The following is a 23,329-nucleotide window of genomic DNA, read 5'->3' on the forward strand; positions in this document are numbered from 1 at the left end:
GTTGTAGTTCTTGACACACTCAAACCAGTCCGCTTGGCACCTACTACCATACCCCGTTCAAAGGCACTTAAATATTTTGTCTTGACAATTCACCCTCTGTATGGCACACAATCCATGTCTCAAGGCCTAAAAATCATTCTTTAACCCATCTCCTCCCCTTCCTCTACACTGATTGAAGTGGATTTAACAAGTGACATCAATAAGGGATCAGAGCTTTCACCTGGATTCACCGGGTCAGTTTGTAATGGAAAGAACAGATGTTCCTAATGTTTTGTCCACACGGTGTATATACCCATTGATTATTGAAGAATATAACTCAAGAATGCCTCATGAGCTTAGTTCACCTGTTGTACCCGTTAGAACCCAAAATAGTTTGTAAACAATGTAAAAAACACTGTATAGCCTCAAAACATGGTTAAAACTATACATTTGATATCATGGATGGTCAGTCCTTGTATCCATAGCTCTGTCTATGAATTTGAGAGTGGTTACATTTCTCCAGCACCATCCCTTAGCTTTGTAGAGAGAAGTGGAGGGCACAATGCCTTGGTATTGTTTTAATGAAGGATTCTAGTTCTAAACTTGGGTTTTATTTTGGGGATTAGTTTTACCCATCCCACCCTGAAAAGACACCATGAATGTTTAGATTTTCTTCAAACAAAAGGACCAACATTGACACCACTTTATGTGGATCAACATAAGCCAACCAACAATGCGTGTCAAGAAAGATGGCCTACATTTCTTAAAAATATATTCTGTTATATAAATATAATTAGGTAAAAATAAAGATTTCTTGACACACTGCAGCCCAAACCATATTCATAAGTGCTGTCTGATGACAACTTCTGCTAGCTTTAGCTTTTCTCAAAATGGGTTCATCCACAGTATGAATTCCCTTTTATTCAAAAGAATCTGGACAGGTTAAGGCACTGTTCTTCAGTCCTGATCCTGGAGACCAGCAGGGGGTGCAGGCTTTCCTTCCAGCCCAGCACTAACACACATGATTAAACTAATCCACAAGCTCCACTGGGTTGGAACAAAAGCCTGCATATGCTGTGGATCAACAGGACCATGATAGAAGAACACTGAGTTAAGGCAATTTCACAGAACTCTGGGGCAGGTCCTCACAGCGAGTCTTTCACAGAAAGGAGTCATCTGAGGGTGGTGCGTAGGAGAAACCTAGGAAGGCATCGTCAGCTTCCATCACGATGGCGTTGACTATGGAATCTTCAGTATAGCACACAGAGTTCGTAACAGTCTCGCCTGTGAATTCTGGATCAAAGTTTGTGATGTCATGAGGAGAATTCTGCAAAATAGGGAGAAAAAAAAAGCATTCAGTTCATTCATGCCTGTGGTCTGGTGTCTTACATATGTGTGTGTCTGTGTGATCAGAATCAGATATAATCCTGAGAACATTTACCACATTGGGAGTGAATGGAGGTGGAACCTTCCTCTGTTCCAGGTCATCCCAGTTGATCTCTGAGAAGAAGTAGTGAGCTTTGATCTCATTCTGAAAAAAATATAGAATATCATTTATGTTTAGGTTCTAGAACGGCCAAGGCAAATGTTATTTACTTCATACTGATAAAAGTGGTGTAATGCAATCCATCTGCCCAGGAGAAATGAACACTGCAGCTATTGAGAAACTCCTTGTCATGACAATATTTCTCCACCAGGGGGAGTCAGATGCCATCAGCTATGGCAATACACTAGTCACAGTTATAAGACTGATGCTGACCACTCACAAAGTCATCTCTGGAGCCCAGTCTGTGTGTGCCGTCCTTCTCCAGTAGAGCCTGCAGGAGAGACCAGGCCGTGTTGGACGCTCCGGGACGCATCATCAGGGGCTTGTGGAGGATGTTGTCATACATCTCATGGGTGTCTCTGCTGTAGAACGGAGGCTGTGGAACAGAGGGGAGACAGCTGTATTAGTGTAAGGGCAGCGCGTGATCAGGCAGCATGTCAAGGGTGACAGTAAATATTGTTCCTGTTTTCATTGTCTACTACTGTAACTCACCAGGCCAAAGAGCATTTCATAGAGCACTGATCCCAGACACCACCAGTCCACTGTGTTGTCATACGGTTGTTTCCTCAGGACCTCTGGAGCCAGGTACTGGGGAGAGGACAGAGTTACACACATTAGCATTGACAGGCCTTTTCAGTCTCAATCCAGAACAGTGGTTTAGACTGGGGTTGCAAAGGAAGGGTATATTACTGGAAACTTTCTACATAAACTACAAGTAAATTACCAGAATTTGGTAACTTTCACATTTTTGTATTTTACAAGATGGCCTTTTTTTGTGTACTTCAGATTATAACCGGTGTCTGTCATTATCGCTGGCCCTTATCACGTGTAAGATATATAAAATAATCAAATAAGAGGATTTTCAAATAAAAACAATGACAAAGCTATAAAACATTATCTTAAATATAAACCATCAACTTAGTGAATACCGGTGTTTAATAACATTTTGAACACTGTTCGCCACACAGACAGCCCATTATCCTCAGTCAGTACTAAATAATCTATCGTCATTGTGGAATTGGACAGAGTAGACCAGTTACAAAATTTCCTCACTTTCTCAATAAGGCCGGTCAGGAACGAGTAAAACATAATCAAATCACAAGCATTCTCTACTTAAACTGAAAATGGCTGCCGTTCATGAGAGATGTGTCTCGATGAGTCAGCTGGTAAAGGATTTCAATCTATAGTAACTCAGGTAATAAACACTTTATTTTTTGTACTTTTTACCCCCCAATTGTCGTGATATCCAATTGGTAGTTACAGTCTTGTCCCATTGCTGCTACTCGGGAGAGGCGAAAGTCAAGAGCCGAAACACGACCCTGCCAAGCCGCACAGCTTCTTGACACACTGCTTGCTTAACCCGGAAGCCAGCTGCACCAATGTGTTGGAGGAAACACCGTACAACTGGCCACCGAATTCAGCGCGCATGCACCTGGCCCGCCACAAGGAGTCACTAGAGCGCGTTGGAACAAGGACATCCCAGACCAGCCAAACCCTCCCCTAACCCGGATGACGCTGGGCCAATTGTGCGCCGCCTCATGGGTCTCCCGGTCGCGGCCGGCTGTGACACAGCCTGGGATTGAACCCGGGTCTGTAGTGACATCAGCATTACACCACTGCGCCACTCAGGAGGCCAGGTAATATATACATGAATAACTTCCAAAAAATGTATTCATTTTATTGACTTTTTTTCACAACTGCCACCAGTTTTACACCAAAACATTTACAACTGACATGTTAAATAAGTACATAAAAAAGGATTTTACCAGAGAGTTTCTGAATGAAATATCCTTCATATTTATTTATACATGTATTTAACATGTCGGTTGTAAATGTTTTGGTGTAAAACTGGTGGCAGTTGTGAAAAAAAGTCAATAGTTTAAAGATTTGCAGAGTGAATAGAAAATAATGCATTAATTGATAAGATGTTTTTTTCTTTATTAATTAGGCTGTTTTCTCTGGAACCATATAGTTTATCTACAAGAAACTCATGGACAATTTGGACACCGATATAGAAAATGAATACAGTAATATATATATATATATATACATACACTGCTCAAAAAAATAAAGGGAACACTTAAACAACACAATGTAACTCCAAGTCAATCACACTTCTGTGAAATTAAACTGTCCACTTAGGAAGCAACACTGATTGACAATAAATGTCACATGCTGTTGTGCAAATGGAATAGACAACAGGTGGAAATTATAGGCAATAAGCAAGACACCCCCAATAAAGGAGTGGTTCTGCAGGTGGAGTCCACAGACCACTTCTCAGTTCCTATGCTTCCTGGCTGATGTTTTGGTCACTTTTGAATGCTGGCGGTGCATTCACTCTAGTGGTAGCATGAGACGGAGTCTACAACCCACACAAGTGGCTCAGGTAGTGCAGCTCATCCAGGATGGCACATCAATGCGAGCTGCGGCAAGAAGGTTTGCTGTGTCTGTCAGCGTAGTGTCCAGAGCATGGAGGCGCTACCAGAAGACAGGCCAGTACATCAGGAGACGTGGAGGAGGCCATAGGAGGGCAACAACCCAGCAGCAGGACCGCTACCTCCGCCTTTGTGCAAGGAGGAGCAGGAGGAGCACTGCCAGAGCCCTGCAAAATGACCTCCAGCAGGCCACAAATGTGCATGTGTCTGCTCAAACGGTCAGAAACAGACTCCATGAGGGTGGTATGAGGGCCCGACGTCCACAGGTGGGGGTTGTGCTTACAGCCCAACACCGTGCAGGACGTTTGGCATTTGCCAGAGAACACCAAGATTGGCAAATTCGCCACTGGCGCCCTGTGCTCTTCACAGATGAAAGCAGGTTCACACTGAGCACGTGACAGACGTGACAGAGTCTGGAGACGCCGTGGAGAACGTTCTGCTGCCTGCAACATCCTCCAGCATGACCGGTTTGGCGGTGGGTCAGTCATGGTGTGGGGTGGCATTTCTTTGGGGGGGCCGCACAGCCCTCCATGTGCTTGCCAGAGGTAGCCTGACTGCCATTAGGTACCGAGATTAGATCCTCAGACCCCTTGTGAGACCATATGCTGGTGTGGTTGTCCCTGGGTTCCTCCTAATGCAAGACAATGCTAGACCTCATGTGGCTGGAGTGTGTCAGCAGTTCCTGCAAGAGGAAGGCATTGATGCTATGGACTGGCCCGCCCGTTCCCCAGACCTGAATCCAATTGAGCACATCTGGGACATCATGTCTCGCTCCATCCACCAACGCCACGTTGCACCACAGACTGTCCAGGAGTTGGCGGATGCTTTAGTCCAGGTCTGGGAGGAGATCCCTCAGGAGACCATCCGCCACCTCATCAGGAGCATGCCCAGGCGTTGTAGGGAGGTCATACAGGCACGTGGAGGCCACACACACTACTGAGCCTCATTTTGACTTGTTTTAAGGACATTACATCAAAGTTGGATCAGCCTGTAGTGTGGTTTTCCACTTTAATTTTGAGTGTGACTCCAAATCCAGACCTCCATGGGTTGATAAATTGGATTGCCATTGATTATTTTTGTGTGATTTTGTTGTCAGCACATTCAACTATGTAAAGAAAAAAGTATTTAATAAGATTATTTCTTTCATTCAGATCTAGGATGTGTTGTTTAAGTGTTCCCTTTATTTTTTTGAGCAGTGTATATATATATATTTTTTTAAAGTTATTCAAGTATATATTATCCGAGTTACTATAGATTGCAACTTTGGTAAATTACTGGTAGCTTTGCAACCCTATTCTAGAGATTAAAAGGTTCTTATTATGCCGTATTACATACACTGCCCTGGAAAACATTACTCATGCCCATTCTATACATAGTACTGTATAGTGGGGGGAAAAAGTATTTGATCCCCTGCTGATTTTGTATGTTTGCCCACTTACAAAGAAATGATCAGTCTATCATTTTAATGGTAGGTTTATATGAACAGTGAGAGACAGAATAACAACAAAAAAAATTCTGAAAAACGCATGTCAAAAATGTTATAAATTGACTTGCATTTTAATGAGGGAAATAAGTATTTGACCCCTCTGCAAAACATGACTTAGTACTTGGTGGCAAAACCCTTGTTGGCAATCAGAGGTCAGACGTTTCTTGTAGTTGGCCACCAAGTTTACACACATCTCAGGAGGGATTTTGTCCCACTCCTCTTTGCAGATCTTCTCCAAGTCATTAAGGTTTCGAGGCTGACGTTTGGCAACTCGAACCTTCAGCTCCCTCCACAGATTTTCTATGGGATTAAGGTCTGGAGACTGGCTAGGCCACTCCAGGACCTTAATGTGCTTCTTCTTGAGCCACTCCTTTGTTGCCTTGGCCGTGTGTTTTGGGTCATTGTCATGCTGGAATACCCATCCACGACCCATTTTCAATGCCGTGGGTGAGAACCTCCTTCCCTCAGCCAAGATTTGACAGTACATGGCCCCGTCAAATGATGCAGTGAAGTTGTTCTGTCCCCTTCGCAGAAAAACACCCCCAAAGCATAATGTTTCCACCTCCATGTTTGACGGTGGGGATGGTGTTCTTGGGGTCATAGGCAGCATTCCTCCTCCTCCAAACACAGCGAGTTGAGTTGATGCCAAAGAGCTCCATTTTGGTCTCATCTGACCACAACACTTTCACCCAGCTGTCCTCTGAATCATTCAGATGTTCATTGGCAAACTTCAGACGGGCATGTATATGTATTCTTGAGCAGGGGGACCTTGCGGGCGCTGCAGGATTTCAGTCCTTCACGGCGTAGTGTGTTACCAATTGTTTTCTTGGTGACTATGGTCCCAGCTGCCTTGAGATCATTGACAAGATCCTCCCGTGTAGTTCTGGGTTGATTCCTCACCGTTCTCATGATCATTGCAACTCCACGAGGTGAGATCTTGCATGGAGCCCCAGGCCGAGGGATATTGACAGTTCTTTTGTGTTTCTTCCATTTGCGAATAATCACACTAAATGTTGTCACCTTCTCACCAAGCTGCTTGGCGATGGTCTTGTAGCCCATTCCAGCCTTGTGTAGGTCTACAATCTTGTCCCTGACATCCTTGGAGAGCTCTTTGGTCTTGGCCATGGTGGAGAGTTTGGAATCTGATTGATTGATTGCTTCTGTGGGCAGGTGTCTTTTATACAGGTAACAAACTGAGATTAGGAGCACACCCTTTAAGAGTGTGCTCCTAATCTCAGCTCGTTACCTGTATAAAAGACACCTGGGAGCCAGAAATCTTTCTGATTGAGAGGGGGTCAAATACTTATTTCCCTCATTAAAATGCAAAACATTTTTGACATGCGTTTTTCTCAATATTTTTGTTGTTATTCTGTCTCTCACTGTTCAAATAAACCTACCATTAACATTATAGACTGATCATTTCTTTGTCAGTGGGCAAACGTACAAAATCAGCACGGGATCAAATACTTTTTTCCCTCACTGTATATGGCACTTAAAATGGAGACAGGCATGTCAAATTATTAACCACTTTCATGCCTCTCTCTTCATTATGTACAATTTCCTTTGTTAATAATTAGTAGTGACTTGACACTACATTGTGACATGTCATGTGAACCAAACGGCAGCAAAAAGGACACGGCATTAATCGACTGCACTAAACGCTTAATGTTACCTCGGGTGTCCCACAAAATGTGCTTGTCGTCTCGGCTTGGGAAATGCCTTCCTTGCACAACCCGAAGTCAGTCAAAACTATATGTCCCTTTAAAGAAGGGGAGACAGGGAACATTTTAGACACTGTTCGCCACACAGATGGCCCATTATCCTCAGTCAGTACTAAATAATCTATTGTCATTGTGGAATTTTGGACAGAGTAGCCCACTTACAAATTTCCTCACTTTCTCAACAAGGCCGGTCAGGAACGAGTAAAATATAATCAAATCACAAGCATTCTCTACTTAAACTGAAAGTGAAACTGCCGTTTGTGTCAGCTGGTGAAGGATTAGGCTTTACCACAGATGCTTGGATTGGTTTGTTTGGTACATTCATAATTTGTTCCACTGACTTGTAGTAAACACTGCCAACACTTAGTAAGGGCTTTACTAAAGTACAACTTTTAACTGAGGTTAAATTGAATTGCAGAATTATTTGAGGTAATGTAAAAATACCAGGTAGACTACAGCCATGGGAGGATGCTTCCAGTTCCAGTGAACAGCTGTTTGTAAACAGACAGACTGCATACGTTTGCTAGTGCAGGTTGTAATGAATACAGCCCTAAGCTACTCCACATAGAACAGACTACTTATGCACTGCAAACCGAGTTAGGATGTCACACTTACTTCAGAGTCGAGAAGGATATTTTCTGGCTTCAAATCCCTGTGAAAAAAATACATCTCATGAACATTCATTATCCAAAGTCACTGTTATTGGATAATAGAATTGTGCTTAATGGATTACAATGGCTATTATCTTACTACTTCTGGGAAAGTGGCCAATTGAACAGCAACAGAGGGTATCAAAACAATCAAATAATCAAAAGAGGGGTTATTTAATCTTAGTGATTTGCATCCAGACATGATCCAGTTGATTACAATGTACATGATTAACAGAACCAGCATTACACTAAACTAAAACCACAGGCAGAGTAGATGGCTTGAGGTTCTTGTTGAGGGAAAATTGCTCTCACATGTCAATTAATGTATGATTATACACGTGCAACCGTGACGTTTGACTTAATGAAAATTACTACTTTGGACGGCTTTAAATAGGAACACTTCAAAAATGTTCCCAAAGTTCCAGGGATTTACCATAAGATGCCGTTAGAAGTGGGACTTTCCCAATAATTGTAAAGGGTGTGTTGCATGCACTGCTCATTCAGGATAGTTATTGTGGAAAACCGTGTTTTACAGCATAGGATGATTCTCTACTACAGACCTCCAGCAGCCAGCTGGTGTACCAGAGCAATGACACCCAGGTAGCCGGTCTACATTGGTGACTCATTTATCCAATACAGCCTTTGCAACACAAACTGGATTTGAACCTGGGTCTGTTAGCCTGTAGAGTCAAAGCCCACACACATTGTTACATACACACAAACAACCCACGTACCTGTAAACTATATTAAGAGAATGCAGATAGCCCAGTGCGCTTGCCATTTCTGCGATGTAGAACTTGGCTCTGGGTTCCGGAAAGGTCTGTTCTTTTTGAAGATGGAAGAAGAGCTGGAATCATAGAGGACAGTGAGACAGTTCCAAAGGACATGGTGAACCAATAGGAGCATGGCGTGATACAGTTCCCACCACTAATATTGACACCGGGCTGTGAAAAAAAATGTCTTTGCTGTGGTTACAGCGTTAACCGAAATGTTTCTGGATCGAATCTCCGAGCTGACAAAGTAAAAATCTGTCAATCTGCCCCGAGCAAGGCAGTTAACCCACTGTTCCCCGGTAGGCCGTCATTGTAAATAAGAATTTGTTCTTAACTGACTTGCCTAGTTAAATAAAGGTAAATAAAAAATAAAAAATAATAAATTCAATTATCCTCTAGGTCTTTCATTCGAAATATTCACAAAAATCAAACCTTTAATTGAAGTTATTAAAATTATTGAAAAAAATGCATATGAAATAAATATTTTTCTCCGAAACATGTGTGCCACAATTATTGGCACCCCTAGAAATGACCACCTACATAACCACAAGTTGTTTGGGAGGGTTGCCATAAAAAAGCCTTTGCTGTCATCAAACAACAAACTCAAGCGCCTACAGTTTGCCAAACGTTACTGGAACTTTCAATGAGACCGGGTTCTATGGTCAGATGAGACCAAAATAGAGCTTTTTGGAAACAAACAAGGCGTAGACAGAAAGATAGCCATGCAGAAAAGCACCTCATCCTCACTGTGAAGTATGGTGGTGGATCTTTGATGTTGTGTGGCTGTTTTTCTTCCAAAGGCCCTGGACAACTTGTTAGGATACATGGTATCATGGACTCCATCATGTACCAGCAGATATTAAATCAAAACCTGAATGCCTCTGCTAGGAAGCTTAAACTGGGCCGTGGTTGGATCTTCCAGCAGGACAACGATCCAAAGCACACCTCAAAATCAATACAAAAACTGTTCACAGACCGCAGAATCAAGGTTTCACCATAGCCATCCCATAGCCGTCCCAGTCCTCTGACCTAAACCCCACAGAAAACGTGGACCTCGGAATCGGAAGGATCTGGAGAGATTCTGTACGGAGGAAAGATCCCTTGCCATGTGTTCTCCAACCTCATTATGCATTATAGGAGAAGACTCAGAGCTGTTATCTTGGCAAAAGGAGGTTGCACAAAGTATTGAATGAACAGGTGCCAATAATTGTGGCACACATATTTGAGAAAAATATTTATGATAATTTTTTTCTTTACATTTTTTAAACTTTAATTAAAGGTTAGATTTTTTTTAATGAAAGACCAAGAGGATAAACAATAAAGATATTTTTTAACAGTACATTTTGCTAATATTTACCAAGGGTGGCAACATTAGTGGAGGGCACTGTATTTCCACAATATTTAGCCCAGGTTGCTAACAATTGTAGCCAAGACATGACACACAGCCGTGGGTCAAAGTTCCTGCCCTGTCTGTAAATTCCACATCACTATTACAATTGTCTCAAGCAGCACGTTGAGGGGATTAACTGAGTGCCTGAATACAAGCATCAACATGACATGAAGCTACGAGATTAGCCTCAGCTCCCTGGAAAAACACCAGCTACCTACACTGCCAGTTTTCAGATTCAGTGATTTAGGAGGAGATATCTAGCATAGTGCCCCCAGCTAAAGCACATACTGATGACAACGATAATCAGAGACGTTAGCTAAGGCACATAGCCTTCAGATCTGGAATATCCATAGACCTCTGTAGCTTTTTGTAAAGATATCTGTTGTATTTCAATACAGTCAAAATATTTTTACAGACTGGCCATTATACCAATGTTAGAGAAACATTACAAACCTTCCATATGCTGTCTGAACCACTCTTGGTTTTGGCTCTTTTTGACAGTCCCAGAATGGTATGTATAGAAATGCTAATAAATATGTTTATAAGAGTTACATTGGCCAACGCTGCACTAGTGGCCAGGAGGCATTTATTCAGATGTGGCAATTCAGCATTCACCAACTGCTCACTTCCTTTTATTGAAAAGGAGGCGTTGAGCTTCGAAATGTATGAGTTTATCAACTGTATAGGTGAACGAGTACAGCTTAAAACGAGTACAGCTTAAACCAGTGCTTGTCAAATGGTGGGTTGGGAGTGGATCGCAACAGATTCTGTTTGGATAGTGTATCAACTGTCTATAAACTTTCAATGTAAATTCTATTTAATCTGGGTCTGTGGAACCGGCCCCAACGCTTATAAAGGGTCCTTGCCCTCAGGTCAGGGCTCATATCCCAGGGCTTTTTAGCAGGTTTCCTGTGTTTTGACCTCAGTGACTCAACAGTGTGTGTCTATTATCAGTGAAACTACTCACTTCTCCCCCGTTGACAAAATCCAAGACGAAGTACAACTTGTCAGTCGTCTGGAAGGAATAATGCAAGCCAACCAGGAAAGGGTGTTTCATGTTCTTCAGTAGCACATTGCGCTCCGCCATGATGTGTTTTTGCTGTTGGAAACAGGAAACATTTTATTATTGGGGTGAACTTACAAATAACGTACCCAACATCGAGAAACAGAATAAGAAACATTTCAAATTCAATAATACTCTGGAACAAATTACCTCTCTCCTGTTGAGGATGACCCTTTTCTGCAGGACCTTGATTGCGTAATACTTTCCGTCCAGTTTCCGTTTAGCAAGGAGAACCTTCACGCGGGCGAGAAGAGACAACATGGTGGACTCGCTGTTAAACCCCCCCAGTTATTACAGCAGGGACAATACGGTACCAACAATGAGGCAGTGAAAATCCCGAACTGTAAGACTATCACTTCTCAAATAGAAAGGGAATCTAATAATAGACAAAGTAGTAAAACTGTATTCGTTACCACACTGGAAAGACCAAACTAAATACCTGATTGTTCCAATATTCATTGTTTGTGTTGCTGTGAGTTTCTCTTTTGAGTGACCTACTTCAAGACCCAAGACCAGGAGTGTCAAACTCATTCCATGGAGGGCCTAGTGTCTGCAGGTTTTTGTTTTTTCCTTTCAATTAAGACCTAGACAACTAGGTGAGGAGAGTTCCTTACTAATTATTGACCTTAATTCATCAAACAACTCCAAACTTTCAATAAAATCCCTGGTTTTCCTGAAATCCTGTTTGGAGAATGCTAGAATCAGGAGGAATTAAGCAGGAATGCCAGAATCAGGAGGAATTAAGCAGGAATGCCAGAATCAGGAGGAATTAAGCAGGAATGCCAGAATCAGGAGGAATTAAGCAGGAATGCCAGAATCAGGAGGAATTAAGCAGGAATGCCAGAATCAGGAGGAATTAAGCAGGAATGCCAGAATCAGGAGGGAATTAAGCAGGAATGCCAGAATCAGGAGGGAATAAGCAGGAATGCCAGAATCAGGAGGGAATAAGCAGGAATGCCAGAATCAGGAGGGAATAAGCAGGAATGCCAGAATCAGGAGGAAATAAGCAGGAATTCCAGAATCAGGAGGGAATAAGCAGGAATGCCAGAATCATCCAACCAGTATTTCTGGAAAACCAGGGTATTTATTTAAAGTTCCCGGAATTTTGCAACCCTGCATAATGTACTGTATTATACATAATCACATACCTTTCCAAAGCTCCCCTTTCCAATGACTTTGAGAAAGTCAAAGTCTGTGGGCTTTGCACTGAAATGTTGAAAACAAAAAAGGTTGGCAAACAAAAGTATCTAGAAATATATTTTTAGAACAAATGAATGGCTATGACAAGGCCTGCAAAGATTACTTGGAGGAAAATGATATCCAGAAAGCACACACATTTTCACCGGTAAAACAGAAATATCTGCAGGCCTCAATTTAATGTGAGACTGTATAACCTACTGTGGATTTCCAGATGGTCCCAGGTTAATATTTCTGGAGGTAGAGCCGTTCTGTAAACCAGAGATGGAACCGATTATGTTAAAAACACAGGTTTAAAAAGCGAGGCCATAGGATCTAAACCTTTATTCTGCCAGAAGTCTCAAGGGGTTTGAACCACACATACTGTACAGAATGACAATGCTGATAATGCAATATATGAATTTGCTGCATTATTACGGTTGTATAATGGAATCAATGATCACACATTGAAAATACAATATCCAATACATAGAATACTTCAAGTATTAATTTGTGCTGTATCAGAGCAGAGATGTTAGTCAACATTTCTTCATTTGAAAGACATGACCGCTCAATCTTTGAAAGAGTCATATCTCCTTCCCTCAGACATCATACTGTCCTGTCATCGCCTACCTTGTCATCTTCGTCTTCTGATGGGTCTGAGAAGTTTTGAGATTTGTCCATCTGCAGGAATGCTCTGACATCAGGCCTGTCAGAACGTTGGCGAGAGAGAGGTCACATGTTAGGGGTCTGACAGACACACACAAAGCCACAGCTGTTAGAAAAGCGCTGCTTTTAGACTCCATGTTAAACATCACTGGGTTAGGAGATACTGCCATAAAACAGAGTTAGATTCTCCCTTCGTCGCAGATCTAGGATCAGCTGATCATCCCCAGATCCTAACCAGACCCATTAGGGGAGAAAACGCAGAACTGACCTTGGATACAGATTGATTTGTCAAACCATCCGAGTACAGTGCAATAATCGGGTCATTTTTTAAATTAATTTACCGTAAAGTCAGTTGTAGAATACTTACTGGTTTCTGAGCTGAGGATGTGAGACCAGTCTCTGAATGAACTCATGTAAACCTGTTCTTCTTTGCATGATAAACTCTAATAAAAGAAATGGAAAATGTTATAAATAGTATATTTAATATTGACCCTGTATTCACAAATGAAAGACAATTTCTAGACACAAAATCACTTAGTTGTTCTGGTTTAGTTTCATATCATCCATAATCCAGTTTGTCATGTGTACATGATCTAATTTGTTAAACATTTAAAATCAAACAAATTACTGGGCTGAAGTACAGTGGAGAACAGAGGGGCATGTATTGATTTCTGACCTACTAAAAAGTGCAGTTACAGGTAGTGTACTGTACTTTTACCCGACAATGACAGATTCATCAATGTCACCTGGGTCAAAGTTGTCCCCAAATATTCTCTTGGGTGGGATTTTCAAGTTCAAAGATGGAAACTGTTTCCTCAACTGCACAAAACGAAAAGACAGACAAATCAGATTATATCAAAGATAAGGATAGGTAGGTCATGGGGACCACATTTGCTCTCCATCTCTACCCCAATCATGAGAGTTGAATTACCTGATTTTCTAAATGTCAACTATACACAAATCCACAGTAAGAGAGTCTAAATACAGTGAGTAATATAACATGTGTGAAATGTCATTAACACGTCTTACAACATCAACTCCACAGGTTTCACCTCCTTGAGTCAAAACAAAAGAGCTAACCCCTTGAAAAAAAAGCTACGACCTTCAAAGTTCAAACATCTGATAAGGGATTCTGTTTTGATAAAAACCGAGCTTGGCCCAGTTCAGTCAGCTGATCTCTGATGAAAAGGTTTAGTAAGAAAGGAAGCCTGCAGTCTTATTACAACATGTATTTATTACACAGTAACACTTCCACTTACGTGTATATGTAGCAGAAAAGCTGTAAAAAATAAATATATTTGTCCTCCGAAGAGGAAATAAAAAAAAGTAAATCCACTTACTGTGTTGTAGAGCTTGTCAAACTCTGCGTATCGCCTGAAGACAAACCACTCATGTCTTCCTACATTGACCATCACTTTGTAAACCTGGACAAATGTGGGGGGGAAAAACACATTTTAGTATAAATCTAGACAAAAGACATGATGCCCTACTTTCTATAGATACTGTAATAATGCAGTCTGCAATAACACTATAAAGGCATCCCCATACTAGGTTTGTCTTGCTCCTAGCAGAACTCGGCTAGGCGAAGCAAAAGTTTGTATCTCGCATACTCCCTTAAAAAGACCTTCGGTTGAAAAACGAGAAAAAAAGCAGCAATATTACTGTTTGTCCCTCTTGAAACACCGTAGCAACAACATAGCCAGTGTACAGTTCCTCAAAATAGTCAGAATTAATCTAAGATGTCTTTAAATCATTTTGACGTTTTTGCAGAAGAGGTCTTAGTCGCACAATTTTACATCTAACTAAGATGTTTGGTGCAGTATTTCTCAAGTTAAAATGTGTATAATCGACTCACGTTGAATGACAACAAACTTCATTAAAGAATCCCGTCCATAGTTCCCTCTCCTACTATGAGTAGTACTGTGGACCGACGAAGGGGCGTAGATGTCGGCTACCGAACTTCAACTTGCCTCAACACCACCACAAACAAAAATAGCACAGCATTTTGTCAGAATATATGCAAACTGTTTAGACTGGGAAGCATTCGACAAGCTTAATACTCAGTCGATATTCACGTCATAAGAAGGAATGCCCCTCAACCACGCCCACAAACATTCTTCCCCATTGTAAAAGAGCCAACTTCGTCGTAGATTTTTTTGTTATACAGAAATAACAAAACAAATGCAGAAAAATTGCTGTGTTGGTTCAACGTACATGTAACCAGGTCAGAAATCCCGACCTAAGGTTCACAAAGCTCCCACGTAGGGAAATGAAGCCTGCAAGAAGAGCCCTGTGGCTTCAGGATATTCGGTGTGGGCGAGTGGCAAATTGTGGGGACCCAGTGTCCAAGTAGGCTACACATAGCTATGTTTTCCACAAACATTTCACTTGTTTAGTATAGTCCATTTCTAACTCCACTCACTATTGTAGCTGTATAGTCTGTTTGTGTTGATCAAATGAAATTGTATTTGTCACATGCACCGAATACAAGAGACAGTGAAATGCTTACTAACAAGCCCTTAACCAACAATGCAGTTCAGAAAATACCTTAAATGGTTAGTTTATGTGCAGGGCACCGGTGTCGAGGTAATTATGTACATGCAGGTAGAGTTATTAAAGTGGCTATGCATAGATGATAACAGAGAGTAGCAGCAGCGGGGGTAGGAGGGGTGCAAATAGTCTGGGTAGCCATTTGATTAGATGTTCATGAGTCTTATGGCTTGGGGGTAGAAGCTGTTTAGAAGCGTCTTGGACCTAGACTTGGCGCACCGGTACCGCTTGCCGTGCAGTAGCAGAGAGGACAGTCTATGACTAGGGTGGCTGGAGTCTGCCAATTTTTAGGGCCTTCCTCTGACACCGCCTGGTATAGAGGTCCTGGATGGCAGGAAGCTTGGCCCCGGTGATGTACTGGGCAGTACACACTACCCTCTGTAGTGCCTTGCGGTCGAAGACCGAGCAGTTGACATACCTGTCAGGATGCTCTCGATAGTGCAGCTGTAGAACCTTTTGAGGATCTGAGGACCCATGCCAAATCTTTTCCGTCTCCTGAGGGGGAATAGGTTTTGTCGTGCCCTCATCACAACTGTCTTGGTGTGCTTGGACCATGTTAGTTTGTTGGTGATGTGGACACGAGGGAACTTGAAGCTCTCAACCTGCTCCACTACAGCCCCGTTGACGAGAATGGGGGTGTGCTCTGTCCTCCTTTTCCTGTAGTCCAATCATCTCCTTTGTCTTGATCACGTTGAGGGAGAGGTTGTTATCCTGTCACTACACGGTCAGGTCTCTTGACCTCCTCCCTATAGGCTGTCTCATCGTTGTCGGTGATCAGGCCTACCACTGTTGTGTCACCAGCAAACTTGATGGTGTTGGAGTCATGCCTGGCCGTGCAGTCATGAGTGAACCGGGAGTACAGGAGGGGACTGAGCACGCACTCGAGAGGCCCCTGTGTTGAGGATCAGCGTGGCGGATGTGTTAATACCTACCCTTACCACCTGGGGGCGGCACATCAGGAAGTCCAGGATCCAGTTGCAGAGGGAGGTGTTTAGTCCCAGGGTCATTAGCTTAGTGATGAGCTTTGAGGGCACTATGGTGTTGAACGCTGAGCTGTAGTCAATGAACAGCATTCTCACATAGGTGTTCCTTTTGTCCAGGTGGGAAAGGGCAGTGTGGAGTGCAATAGAGATTGCATCATCTGTGGATCTGTTGGTGCGGTATCAAAATTGGAGTGGGTCTAGGGTTTCTGGGATGATGGTGTTGATGTGATCCATGACCAGCCTTTCAAAGCATTTCATGGTTACAGATGTGAGTGCTACGGATCGGTAGTCATTTAGGCAGGTTACCTTAGTGTGCTTGGGCACCAGGACTATGGTGGTCTGCTTGAAACATGTTGGTATTACAGACTCAGACAGGGAGAGGTTGAAAATGTCAGTGAAGACACTTGCCAGTTGGTCAGCACATGCTCGGAGTACACATCCTGGTAATCCATCTGGCCCAGCGGCCTTGTGAATGTTGACCTGTTTAAAGGTCTTACTCACATCGGCTGCGGAGAGCGCGATAACACAGTCATCTGGAACAGCTGATGCTCTCTTGCATGTTTCAGTGTTACTTGCCTCGAAGCGAGCATAGAAGTAATTTAGCTCGTCTGGTAGGCTCGTGTCACTGGGCAGCTCTCGGCTGTGCTTCCCTTTGTAGTCTGTAATAGTTTGCAAGCCCTGCCACATCCAACGAGCTTCGGAGCCGGTGTAGTACGATTCGATCTTAGTCCTGTATTGATGCTTTTCCTGCTTGATGGTTCGTCGGAGGGCATAGTGGAATTTCTTATAAGTTTCCAGGTTAGAGTCCCGCTCCTTGAAAGCGGCAGCTCTACCCTTTAGCTCAGTGCAAATGTTGCCTGTAATCCATGGCTTCTGGTTGGGGTATGTATGTACAGTCACTGTGGGGGGGGGGGGGGGGGGGGGGACACACACACATCCTTGATGCACTTATTGATAAAGCCAGTGACTGATGTGGTGTATTCCTCAATGCCATCGGAAAAATCCCAGAACATATTCCAGTCTGTGCTAGCAAAACAGTCCTGTAGTTTAGCATCTGCTTCATCTGAGGGGCTTGACCTCTGACCTAAGTTGTGATCTGGCTAGCTTAATGTTCTGGTTGGTAGCGTGCTAGCACTCACATGACTGCTAGCGCCATAATGAAAAGGGGCATTTGGTAGGTCCCTCTCTTACATTTTTCTAAGTAATGAGCAAGCTCGGGAGGAGGCAATGTTGAAAAGTAATCTTTAGACATTTTGTACTTTTTTTCTAATTGACTAAAACAAGGAGAAAAAAAAATACGTGTTTGAAAAATTCAACTTTTTGCTGTGAAACCAAGGTAACCAGGGGTTATTTTCCCCCCAAGCCCGCAACGTTTTATCTAATTCCGACTGAGAGTGTACTAAACTCATGACTTACAGTGTAGCGCTTCTTCTTGTCCCTCTGCTCATTGTAGCAGGGGATGCTGACATTGGGGCAGCTGGACTGCTCCTCCATCCTGAGCTGGAGCGGTCAGAGTTCAGAGGTTTAAGGGTCAACAGGTCACAGCTTAGGTCAGAGGTCAAGCCCCTCAGCACTCCTACACAGCGTCCGGTCCTGGACCGAGCTCACATTGACGACTGGACCATCCCGGTTCACTGCTGTGTACAAGAGATGAGAGTGATTAGATTATAGATAGAAATGTACTCTAAAGAAAGGATACTGCTCTAAATTCCATATAAGAGAATGAGCATACCTGCTCTATCATGTTACATTTCTACCTTACAACCCTCTTAACGTTTCAACCACCTGAATAAACCCCAAGCTTAGCCACCACACATTGATCCTGTGTGGAGCTGATTGCAGAGCACTGTCAAATGGATCCTCAGCAGTTGTGGAGGGACTTGCTGGTTCTAGCAGCTAGCGTGACAGAGGAGAAACCACACTGGGGTCAGTGAGCAGCAACATCAACAGCAGGCTCATATCATCCTGGGCAGACAGACATTAGGCTACCCTGCCGAGCCTCCCCCTGCTACACTCCCCTTTAGTCTCTCACTTGTTACTTGGCCTATACGGCCACTCTGACCTGTTCAATTCTTTCTACTTGGCCTATACGGCCACTCTGACCTGTTCAATTCTTTCTACTTGGCCTATACGGCCACTCTGACCTGTTCAATTCTTTCTACTTGGCCTATACGGCCACTCTGACCTGTTCAATTCTTTCTACTTGGCCTATACGGCCACTCTGACCTGTTCAATTCTTTCTACTTGGCCTATACGGCCACTCTGACCTGTTCAATTCTTTCTACTTGGCCTATACGGCCACTCTGACCTGTTCAATTCTTTCCACTTGGCCTATACGGCCACTCTGACCTGTTCAATTCTTTCCACTTGGCCTATACGGCCACTCTGACCTGTTCAATTCTTTCCACTTGGCCTACACGGCCACTCTGACCTGTTCAATTCTTTCCACTTGGCCTACACGGCCACTCTGACCTGTTCAATTCTTTCCACTTGGCCTACACGGCCACTCTGACCTGTTCAATTCTTTCCACTTGGCCTACACGGCCACTCTGACCTGTTCAATTCTTTCCCTCACTATTATCCACCAACTCATCTCACCTCTACATTTTCACTACTATCCACCTCTCCTTCTCTTCACCACATGCCTACAATCCCTTCCTACCCCACCCTCTCTCTCCCAATAGGCAGAACCAGAACTGCATGACCTTCTTCCCTCTTATTCCCTCTCTCCCCTCTTATTCCCTCTCTCCACTCCCTCCCACCCTATAGATAAACTTCAACGAGTCAGCGGAAGGTTGAGGCACACAGGCTAGTAAGAGACTTTTAGGAAGCTGCACAGTGGGACCACCAAGACAGGAAGAGGGCCATTATAGAGACCACTCTCTACAGAGGTCGTAGTAGCCTATATGGAAGTCATCTTGAAGAACTTATTGAGAAAGCAGAATTTCATCAGGTCTCAATCATAGCTTAAATGATGCCTTGAAATGATATGGAGAAATTACAAATGCAACCTCAATGAAATGTATTTTCTTCATGTTCAGATTTGTTAACGTTTACATGCTGATTATGTCATGTCTGTTATCTTAGAAACAAAGCTCTTTGTTTGGTGGCGCGACGCTGTGACCGAGCCTTTGTTTCCGAGTGAGGTCAGCTAACATGTTAAGTCATTTCTTTCAGACCCTGGCATTGTGTGCTCGGTGTAGGCTATACCATGCTGATAGAGTTAGTTTAACTGTGCTGTACTGAATGTCCCGAGTCGAGAGATCTAATTCAACTCACGTAGTAGACATCAAGGGAGAAAGCCTGTTAAAATGCACAAGTGCAGGGATCGTCAGTTCCAAACTCAATTCAAATTCACATCTATGCAAGCCTGGCAAAATGACTGTGGGTCACCAGGCAAAATCCACGTTTTAACATTCCAGAAATACTTTTGTTCAAAAGAAAAATAAACTACCCGCAGTCTAATCTATAGCACACTCCTTCATTTGGAATGCAGAATATAACTTCTTGACGAATCCGCAACCTCAAACCCATATTACAGTGATTCACACGAACAATCACATAGGGGGAAATCAGACTTTAGCCTAAATGTGTGTTCAGGGGATTTAGGTCACTAAATACATCAAAAAGAAAATGAATCCTCACATTCTACAACAAAAACACATTCACTGGTGATTGTCAGATGTCGTAGGCTTAGTTACAACACTGGCCTTGAATTAACTTGTGCTGACAAGCTCAATGTTACAACCAGAAATAGCCCTCCTCTTCCTGGTTTGTTCAGACACATCCTTGCCTTCTGGACATCCTCCAAGGATGTTGAACAATCTGAACGGCATCATTTGTAGGAGTCTCAGCAGCACACCGTGTCTTGTCAGCGGTTAGACCTAGAGGTCAGGAAACTCTTGATAAACAGAAGTGAAAGAGCAACCAGGCGTGGCATGAACCCAGTCAGTAAGCTGTGTAGACATTGGGGGACATAGCCTACCTAAACAGGGGTGTCCTCTTCTCTGCTGGTATGAAAGAATGGCCATGGAAATAGGCACAATAGGAGCTTTATCAATGGTATTTTTTACAGACAGACCAACATGTTGTTTAATTGGTGAGAGATCTAGGCTATTTGTTATGCAACAGTATGGATTATTTCTAAAGGGCCGACTACCGTTAGCCTGTGGGCTATAAATTAGCACCGAGACACTAATCTACAATAGACAAACATCCTCCCAGGGAGGAATTGATAATGAAAGGTTTCTCTCTAAAAAAGGGAGGTGTGAGACTAGCCTAGCGTGTGCCTAACTAGTCTGATTAATCAGGCTGTGATGCCCAATTCATTGGTTTTTACAGCCTGAGACAAATGCCTGCAAAATCCTGTAAATGTTCCCTACAAGCCAGAATGTTGAATACAATTACATTTAAACTGGTTTTGTATTTCCTGTTTGCCTGGTCTATCTGAAAATAACCAACCATAACAGTAAGCTACAACATTACATTGAATGGGGGGGGGGGGGCTCAAGTAGGAAACACACCCTAAAATGACTGCTGTGTGGTAGATCCACCAGTCTCAATACACCAATGTCACTTCTAGATTTTCAGAGATATTCATCATTCAACTTTTGGCCTATTTGCAGATTTAAAATGCTCCAGTGTTCAAATAGTTTTACTCATTAAGTTCTGGTCTGTTACTTCTCAGTGGTGCCGTTTACAGCCATAATTCCCAATCCTGAGAAGTAGAGCTTTATGAGACATAATGTGAGTTTGTCTCTGTGTATTATGGTAGTCGGTTCATCTACCGGCTGTGACCAGACAGCCAGTGTTGTGTTTGTTAAAGGTGGAGGACTGAGGCGTCTGGACTGGACTGCTGGTTAGGCAAAACTCTGATTAATCAGGCTGTAATACACAAGTCATTGGTACAGCCTGAAACGAATGCCTGCAAAATCGTGGAAACGTTCCTTACAGGCCAGAATGTTGAATACATTTAAACTTACTAGTTGTTACATTTTAGCCTACATACAGTCCCATCATAGCAAGAGTGAAGTCTCAATCTCAACAGAGAACACTGTACTGACGTGAAATTACAAGTGGAAAAGTAACGTTACATGAACAGACAGACAGAAAAGAATAAGAGTATAATTATTAGTCCAAACAGTTGCATTGTTTTGGTCGGTCCCTCCGTTTCGTTCCGTTTACTTTCGTTTAAAAAACTTTTTGCAACAGAATCGGCGTAATTTTTTATTGAACCTTTAAATTAAGTAGGAAAGTCATAAGATCACATGTGTGTGTAATGAATACACCCAGGACTTTAAAAAAGTGTGTTTGTTAGTTGAAAAACGTTAGTTAAAGAGAGAGCGCTGGGCTCGGTTTCCCAAAAGCATCTCAAGAATTTAGCCTTACGATGCTTTTGGGAAACCGGGTCCTGTAAGTTGCTGTTACTTTCAGTTACCGAACAGACATTTCTAACTGAATAAAAAGTTACGTAATGACACAATTTAACAGTTTTAGGGCTGTAGATGGCACAACGATATTGAGGCAATGATATGCGGTGAGTTGCAAAGACATCTTGTACGACAACATTTCAGAAACGTATAGGTGTAAACATACCTCCAACTAACTCCAATGACGTGTCGCGCTGAAGGCAAATGAATGTGTTAGTAAAAAACGAGGACAAAATCCGGTGAGTTTGACTCAACTATGAGAAACGTACTCAAAGGTAAAGCGTGTACTTTCTACCATCCACTCCGAGCTTCAGTGGAGGGGTAGCTCGAAACAGGATACATCTAGACGTTTGTGCTGCAAATTCAAATGAAATGAGTCACGGGATGAAAACATTTAGGTGGAAACATTAGCAAACAGTACCCTCCCCTAGCGGTGGAACGTGGGCAAGGCCACAACCTAAACCACCTTGTTACATGTGAAATGACTGTGTCGTCGACACAAGGTCAACAGCCCACTGCATGTATGTAGAGCGTCATCTTTAATGGCTATTAATTAAAGGTCTGTCTGCCTGTTTGGTCATTTCTTGTAACTTTTGTTCTATTCTACTCAATTGTATTGTATTATAAATATATTATATTATGGTCTAGTCTTATGTTATTTATATTCTGTAATTCTATTCTTTGATAGTTAGAGCACATGGATGTCCAAGTCCTATCTAGCAGGTGTCCCTTCCATTCTTGAAATTGTCTCTACATGCTTGGCGGTACTTATATCATAACTGTGAAGGTTGACCTCTCCCTGACAGGAGGCTTGGTGACAGGAAGAGAGCAGTCCTGCAAGCTGCAGCGGTACCTTGAGGTCAGCATTAAAGTGCTCCAGGAAAGTGGACGTCTGCCAAGGAACTATTCTTGGCCCTGCCTCCCTCTTCAGGAAATATTGACTCACCTGTCAGATATTTCCTCTACCGGTACCAGTGGATAAAACTAACCTTCTTATCGTCGCTTTATGAATGAATGTTCATGATGAAACATACCGCCCTTCTTTCCATGTAACTACAGTCATACTGACTGGTTCTTCCCATGGCCATAATAGTGGCCTTTCTATTTAAGCCTATGGGTGGATATCTATTGAGATAAAGCTCACCCAAAGTAGGCATGTGTATTGTAATAAATTAGCTAGTTAAACACATGGCTTAAGAAATTGGTATATATCCACTTTAAAACTGGATCCAACATACAGTGACTGGAAAGTATTCAGACCCCTTCACTTTTTCCACATTGTTATTTTACAGCCGTATTCTAAAATGGGTGAAAAAAAATCCACTCATCAATCTACACACAATACCCCATGCAAATTTATTAAGAATGAAACACTGAAATATCACATTCACATAAGTATTCAGACCCTTTACTCAGTACTTTGTTGAAGCACCTTTGGCAGCTATTACAGCCTCGAGTCTTTTTGGGTATGATGCTACA

The 23,329-nt window shown here is 42.7% G+C and overlaps 1 protein-coding gene across 6 annotated transcripts; it reads right to left on the reverse strand.

Annotated features, from left to right (window-relative positions):
* Window positions 1-542: 542 nt before the first annotated feature.
* LOC115150872 (serine/threonine-protein kinase Sgk3) lies at window positions 543-22,263 on the reverse strand. 6 transcript variants are annotated; one of them, XM_029694648.1, is made up of 17 exons: window positions 22,017-22,261; window positions 17,838-18,058; window positions 14,229-14,312; window positions 13,635-13,707; window positions 13,256-13,331; window positions 12,853-12,928; window positions 12,442-12,491; window positions 12,192-12,249; window positions 11,194-11,277; window positions 10,948-11,079; window positions 8,552-8,664; window positions 7,783-7,819; window positions 7,119-7,205; window positions 2,018-2,113; window positions 1,746-1,901; window positions 1,421-1,510; window positions 543-1,306 (listed from the first exon to the last, which is right to left on the reverse strand). In XM_029694648.1, exons 2-17 carry the CDS (start codon window positions 17,913-17,915, stop codon window positions 1,139-1,141), a joined length of 1,458 nt encoding a protein of 485 aa, XP_029550508.1. In that variant the 5' UTR covers window positions 17,916-18,058; window positions 22,017-22,261; the 3' UTR covers window positions 543-1,138. The 6 variants fall into 6 exon arrangements, with proteins under 6 accessions (XP_029550508.1, XP_029550516.1, XP_029550527.1 ...); XM_029694656.1 differs by lacking the exon at window positions 7,119-7,205 and having other exon boundaries at window positions 22,017-22,263; XM_029694667.1 differs by lacking the exons at window positions 17,838-18,058; window positions 22,017-22,261 and adding an exon at window positions 14,744-15,537.
* Window positions 22,264-23,329: the final 1,066 nt, after the last annotated feature.

This window comes from Salmo trutta, chromosome 2 (genome assembly GCF_901001165.1).
Source record: "Salmo trutta chromosome 2, fSalTru1.1, whole genome shotgun sequence".
Classification (NCBI taxonomy): Eukaryota; Metazoa; Chordata; class Actinopteri; order Salmoniformes; family Salmonidae; genus Salmo; species Salmo trutta.

Coding starts and splice junctions, on each gene's coding strand:
- LOC115150872 (XM_029694648.1), bottom strand. CDS start 17,915: ATGGAGGAGCAGTCCAGCTGCCCCAATGTCAGCATCCCCTGCTACAAT. Junction 1,511..1,745: donor TGGGCTCCAGAGATGACTTT/GTGAGTGGTCAG, acceptor TATTTTTTTCAG/AATGAGATCAAAGCTCACTA. Junction 1,307..1,420: donor CTCCATTCACTCCCAATGTG/GTAAATGTTCTC, acceptor CCTATTTTGCAG/AATTCTCCTCATGACATCAC.